The 6,091-nt window shown below is 28.7% G+C and overlaps 1 protein-coding gene across 2 annotated transcripts; it reads right to left on the reverse strand.

Annotated features, from left to right (window-relative positions):
- Positions 1–377: 377 nt before the first annotated feature.
- LOC113391862 (transcription factor AP-4) lies at positions 378–5,813 on the reverse strand. Of its 2 annotated transcripts, none has more exons than XM_026627985.2 (3): positions 5,410–5,813; positions 4,622–4,787; positions 378–4,268 (listed from the first exon to the last, which is right to left on the reverse strand). In XM_026627985.2, exons 1-3 carry the CDS (start codon positions 5,496–5,498, stop codon positions 3,528–3,530), a joined length of 996 nt encoding a protein of 331 aa, XP_026483770.2. In that variant the 5' UTR covers positions 5,499–5,813; the 3' UTR covers positions 378–3,527. The 2 variants fall into 2 exon arrangements, with proteins under 2 accessions (XP_026483770.2, XP_064072027.1); XM_064215957.1 differs by having other exon boundaries at positions 4,622–4,784; positions 5,406–5,813.
- Positions 5,814–6,091: the final 278 nt, after the last annotated feature.

Raw genomic sequence — 6,091 nt, forward strand, 5'->3', positions numbered from 1 at the left:
TGTTCACAATACGGTTCACAAAACTGAACCGTACTTAATTTTACCTTAACCACCAATAATTGGCTAAGAAAATCGATCGATACGAAAATTAATTTTTTTTACTTTATGCACTACCTTATTCCGCTAATGACATTTCTATCGTACAGATAATTTAATCAATAGTTACATTGTGATCAATCATACTACCAATTATTATTGCACACATACCTAATTACATTAAAAAAAACCTATTATTTTTGCGACATTATTTAAGATTAAAGGAAGAAAATCTGTTCAATTCGAATCTCACATTGATCTTAGTCTGCTGAACTAAGATCAAAAACAATTAAAAGATAAGTATTTTTGTTCGGTACAGGTAAACAAATGAAACACAATAATATCAATATTTTATAAATATTCGTAAATGTAGGTCAAATGTGATACAATTAAAATCAGAGGAAATATTTTTACCATCTTCATATCAAAAAGGAAACATTCATGCGTAGTTTTCTACACTTTATCGTTAATATCCTTATTACGAGCTGTAAAAAATATTGATCATAACTATCTATGTATAGGAACTTGAGTCAATTAGAGATTGGATGAAAATATATTACAATGCGCCTATAACTACATAGAATATTTATTTATAATAAAAGCAGGTGGTTTAGGATTACAAACTGTACACTAAAATTTACTATTTCACCCCATCTCTAATTACAAAATGACTCTTCAAACTCATTTTTATTTTCTTTAACATAATCAATTCTATTTTAACCAAATACTAATTTAAAAATGCATAAAAAATTGTATGTATTATGGAATTTATTAAATTGCTATTACAATATTCATTTCTAACAATAAAGAACATGAGATAGAGTGTAGAAAATGTATTAAGTTTTGATTGACAACAAAAACTTTATACCTATATTTATTTATTTTAATACAATAGCACTATTCAATATATTTATTTTCGCAAATATAGACATGATCTAAATGTAGTAATTATGAAATAATTTTATTTAAGATGATAAAACGTTTAATCGTTTTCGAGGGCGCAGAAACAAAGCTGTAATGAATATACTGAAGATTACGATTTACAAACTAATTAATAAGAAATAACCATTTTAATACTTTAAGACATAAATAATAACACATTTTAAACAATTTAACTTGCTTTCTTTGACTTAAAATCTCTTAACACCTAGATACTTTGACTACACTAATAGTATAACCAAGTCCGTTATGTTACATTCTTTTATTATCCTATACTGACATAATGTAAAAGGCGGTAGGCAGACAACTCCTTACAACTAGGGACTCAGAAACAGAGTGTGTAAATTAGTTCTAAAGATCTCGTTTAATTAACAGCAAAGATAAAAAAATATTATAAGAAAGTCACATTTCATTATCATACTATGTAATTAGTATCTTAGTTTATTTACATAAAAATAACTACATTATCTGATCAATGAATATGTTTTCTTATTAAAAAACACTGGTTTGTTATGCTTACTCTGCAATTAACTAAAGTACTGTCCCTAATAATTCAAGGTAAGAAACACATGCAAAAATAAATTACAATCAGTCATGGAACAAAAAAGCTTATTTATGAAAACTAACAGAATTAGAGAGATTCTAAATTTATTTATTATTTTCAATAATTTTATTTACCTATAACATTGACTCAATTATTGCTAGCTCATAATTAAGAATCTCAGATAAATCTGTCAGTTTAAAACCTACTAAAGACTTCAGCATCACTATATCATACACACATATAAATTATTACATAATTAAAAATGCACACATTCACACAAACATGACCAGTATGGTGGATCGAACTAGCGTAACTTAATAATGAATTAATGATCAGTCTTAATAAATTCAATGATCCAATATCTAGGATCACGGCACTATTTTTCATATAATACATCGTATATCACTCTGTTGCTGAGTCAAATTAAAAATATCAAACTTACTAAAGAAAATATTAACAAAAAGCACTGCTGGTTAGATTTTAACAAAAAGTTCAGCACATCAAACCAAATGATAAAATTACTTTTAAATATATAAAAATTACTAGTTATGGCAATCCATAACTGGTACATATCCCACAACATAGAAAAAAAAAACAAATAGATGATATTTATTTCACCTTATATTAGGACAGATCACACTTGATTTTTAAATAGATATTTTGTCTTTGTGTAACCAAATTGCAAAACAGCTCAGACCCGCTATATAGCTGTTTGCAATAAATTCTTTAGCAATGTAAATTGCAAGCATACATCTCATCTCATTGAGATTCTATTATGAATTAAAAAAAATTGTTTTTTGTTACATACAAAAAATAATATTAATATGGCTACCTATTAAACCAAATATTTTAAGAATGTTCAAAGGCAATTATATATAGTCTTTATACAAAAAATCTAACCAGATTAATTCATACATAACCTACATTTTGTAAGTATATTTACTTATAAAGCGAGACTTGAATCACTTGGAATGCTTTACTAAAGGTTGACAATAGCCACTAATAATAACCTACTAATATCAAATTTAAAGTAAGCACTGGAATTTATTTTAAAGAGGACATACACTGGACAAGAAAATTTTATTTCATAAATTTCAAGTTAATTTTGGCATGACATTACCTTAACTATCTAAGGTAAACCTTTAAACCAAATTGCATCAAGAATTAGTAAATGGTTGCTTTTTTAATTAAAAAAAAAAATGATTCGTACGATAAGCACAAAACATTTTAACAAACTTAATTGAGAGATAATAAATCCAATGTAACTGTTGTTAACAAAGTAAAACATTAGAAATCCATTTTACATACTAGGCATCCTGATATATGACTAAATATTCCAATCTTGTAAATAATTAAGTAACCAGTTATTATTGCTTTTCTATGGCTAACAACCATCTATCATCTATTTTTTTATTGCTTTTTACACAGATCCAATGCTATTTATAGTTAAGAAGAAAAAAAGATTATAATTTTTCCAGTTTCAATTTGATTTAAATATTGCTCATATTAGCCTTTACATACAGAATGACAAATATAGCAATACAATTGCTAAAATAAAAAAAAACAAAGTTACATTTGACAAATTTAAATTAAAAATAATATTTACAACAATTCAAATTAATTTTATCAGTATTACTTGTAAAAAGATATCGGCAAGTGACATGCTACCCTTTTTACCAATTCTTACTCAATTTCAGACATTTTTCGGTCCATTTACTTATCTAAAATAAGCCTGAGTAAATTAATAATCATTCATCATAGTAATATTTGAGACTAAACTAAGCACAGCGCCAATAGACTTATGTCACATATCATGCATCTAACATTAATATTTTATTCAACTTAACTTCAATATGTTAAAATAAACAAAACGCAGACTTATCAATTTGTCACTTTGGAAAGACAACTATACAACTAAAATTACAAAACTATATTCGAGGAGGGTCAGGAGGGATCTTTCAACAGAAGCCTTTTATTGAGCTGAAAGTCCGAGACTAGTTCAATGCAATCACGAATGCTTCACTACAATAACTCCAGGTCTTTGAGGGGGCGCACGGTCAACCTTTTTGGTCAATGCAAGTGGTGCATCACCTGTTTCCTCTCTGAATAAGTGATCTCCCTCTAGATGACGGATGGCCTCTACTATTGTTTCTAAATTCTGACGGCTAGTACTAGCAAGATACAAGCGTGACGAAGCATCATGAGCAGCATCTGGTAGTACTTCTACTTCAACTCTCGGTTCAGCTTTAATTGCTGCTTCTAATAGAGGAGTGGCAACTGGTGCTTCCACTAGCTTTGTTTCACCCTCTTCTTTTTCCAACTTACACTCAGCAATGTCAGTTTCTTCATAGTGTACCACCGGTGCAGGAAGCTCTTTATCAGATTCAGTGTACACTTGTGTCTCCAAAGTATGAAGTCTCTCTTCCAATAAACGACGCAATCGCTGCTCACGTTCAAGCTGCACACGTAATTCACTATTTTCAGGTTCTTTTTTCTGAGACATATTTGATACTGTTATTACAGCGACTGGTTCTGGCGATATTGAACTTGTAAGAGTATCATCAGTTGAGTCAGGAATTATCGATGGAACATGAACAGGTATAACTTCATTTTTTCTTTTCTTAATTGGTATTTCACCTCCTTCATGTTGGTTCAGCAATCTCTTTAATTGACAGTTTTGTGAAAGAAGTCTCGTCTTCTCTTGCTCAAGAGAATAAATGTATTCAGCAGTTTGTTGTAATATGGCAGCCTAAAAAAGAAGAACATTTTAATATTAATTAGTTTATAATTGTTTATAATTGAATGTATCTATACTATATAGGGTTAAGGATGGTTATATTTTTAAAAAAATACTTATAACTAATATTACAATAGGATTTCATGCAAGAATACTTTACTACTTGTTTAACATTCTTAATTAAAGCCAAAATATCCAATCAAACAGGCTACGTATTCTAAAGACCATATCCAATATATTATTTGAGACTAATGAAATGGCATGTTTTTAAGTCATCACACTCCCCAACTTTTACATGTAGTAGAAAATAGAATATCAACCTAAAATATTTTTTATTTTTTATAAATAACAATGAGTAAACATACTTTACTAAGTTTTTCTCCCTCATGGCGCGGTAGCAAAGTGCGCAAAGCTTGAAAGCCTGCATTTATACTCTGCATTCTTCTACGTTCATTGCTATTAGCAATTTCACGCCGAATCCTCTTTTCCGCCTCCATAGTTTTACTTCCCGGTGAAGAATTTTTTTCACTTCTGTAACCAATTTTATTCAACAATAAATAACAGTTTTAACTACACTTCTTAATGTAAACATTAAAATATCAACAAATACATTTTCTTTTTTCATATTTTGACAAAATTTTTTATGTTATATTGGAATTTGCATCAATTTATTCCTATTTTTATTAAAGAATAAGAACATAACTTAGATACAAAATGTAAAATATTTATTTTTAGCATTATATAGTTAATGTCATGTGTTTGTACAATACTTATAGGCAATAATAAAAGTAATAACCAATATTTACAACGATAATGAGTGTAATTCATGTCTTTAGTAAGAAATACGCGGTATTTTCATAAGAACTAAAAAGATTTTTGCATGAATAATATTTTGAGTTAAGGATGAGTACAATAATTGTAATAATATGTACAGCGTTTACTACGCCTATTTCATCCGTCCAAACATGGCGGCTCAACAGCTGACTACAGACCGGCACGGGCGGGAGCAACCACAAATGACCTCACTATCATGTGTGTAACATAAACATAAGAAATTATTGTTAATATACAGGAACTTATTACTCTCAAACTCAATTAAAGGACTATGTTTAAGGCATGACAAAAAATCTATAACCACGCCGGTTACACCTACCTTGAACTAGCGTGATCAGATGCTTCTTCTTCGTATAAGTTATAGTCTTCTATTTCTAATAAACAAACGTCATTACCGTGCAATGACATAACTCAGCCACTAAATAACACAAATTAATGATTCTGCATCTAAACTGTTCTAAGATAGCAGAAAATCGAAATTAGTTTTAGCAACCACAATGGCGGGAAATGACAATGAGCTTAGTCAGGTGACGCTATACGATTTCAGCACTTCACAACAATTATAACCACGTCAATCACATGAAAACACTTGTTACTGTTAAACAAAATCTATTCAATCAAACTTTGTCTAGATTATTACGATTTTTAAAAAAAAAACAGTAATTTTATGGATGGACTCAAGGGCAACACGAGCAACGCGACATATCGATGGCCGATGTATCACCATAGATAACAGATAGAGGCTATAGACATTGCATGTTTCGATTTTATTGTTGCGCCAAAGATGTTATTTCTTAAGAAGGAAAGAACATTATATTTTTATAAAAAAACAAAAGTAGTATACCATTTAAAGATAAAAATAAGCTAATTTTATTTAATGATTTCTCTCTTATTTTTATACTACAAATATTTTTAATAATTTATATTTAAAAAGTATCACGTACATTAAACATATCAATTTCTATTATATATTATTTATCCAGACGTAGTATTAATTAATT

The sequence above is a fragment of the Vanessa tameamea genome, chromosome 10 (genome assembly GCF_037043105.1).
Source record: "Vanessa tameamea isolate UH-Manoa-2023 chromosome 10, ilVanTame1 primary haplotype, whole genome shotgun sequence".
Taxonomy (NCBI): domain Eukaryota; kingdom Metazoa; phylum Arthropoda; class Insecta; order Lepidoptera; family Nymphalidae; genus Vanessa; species Vanessa tameamea.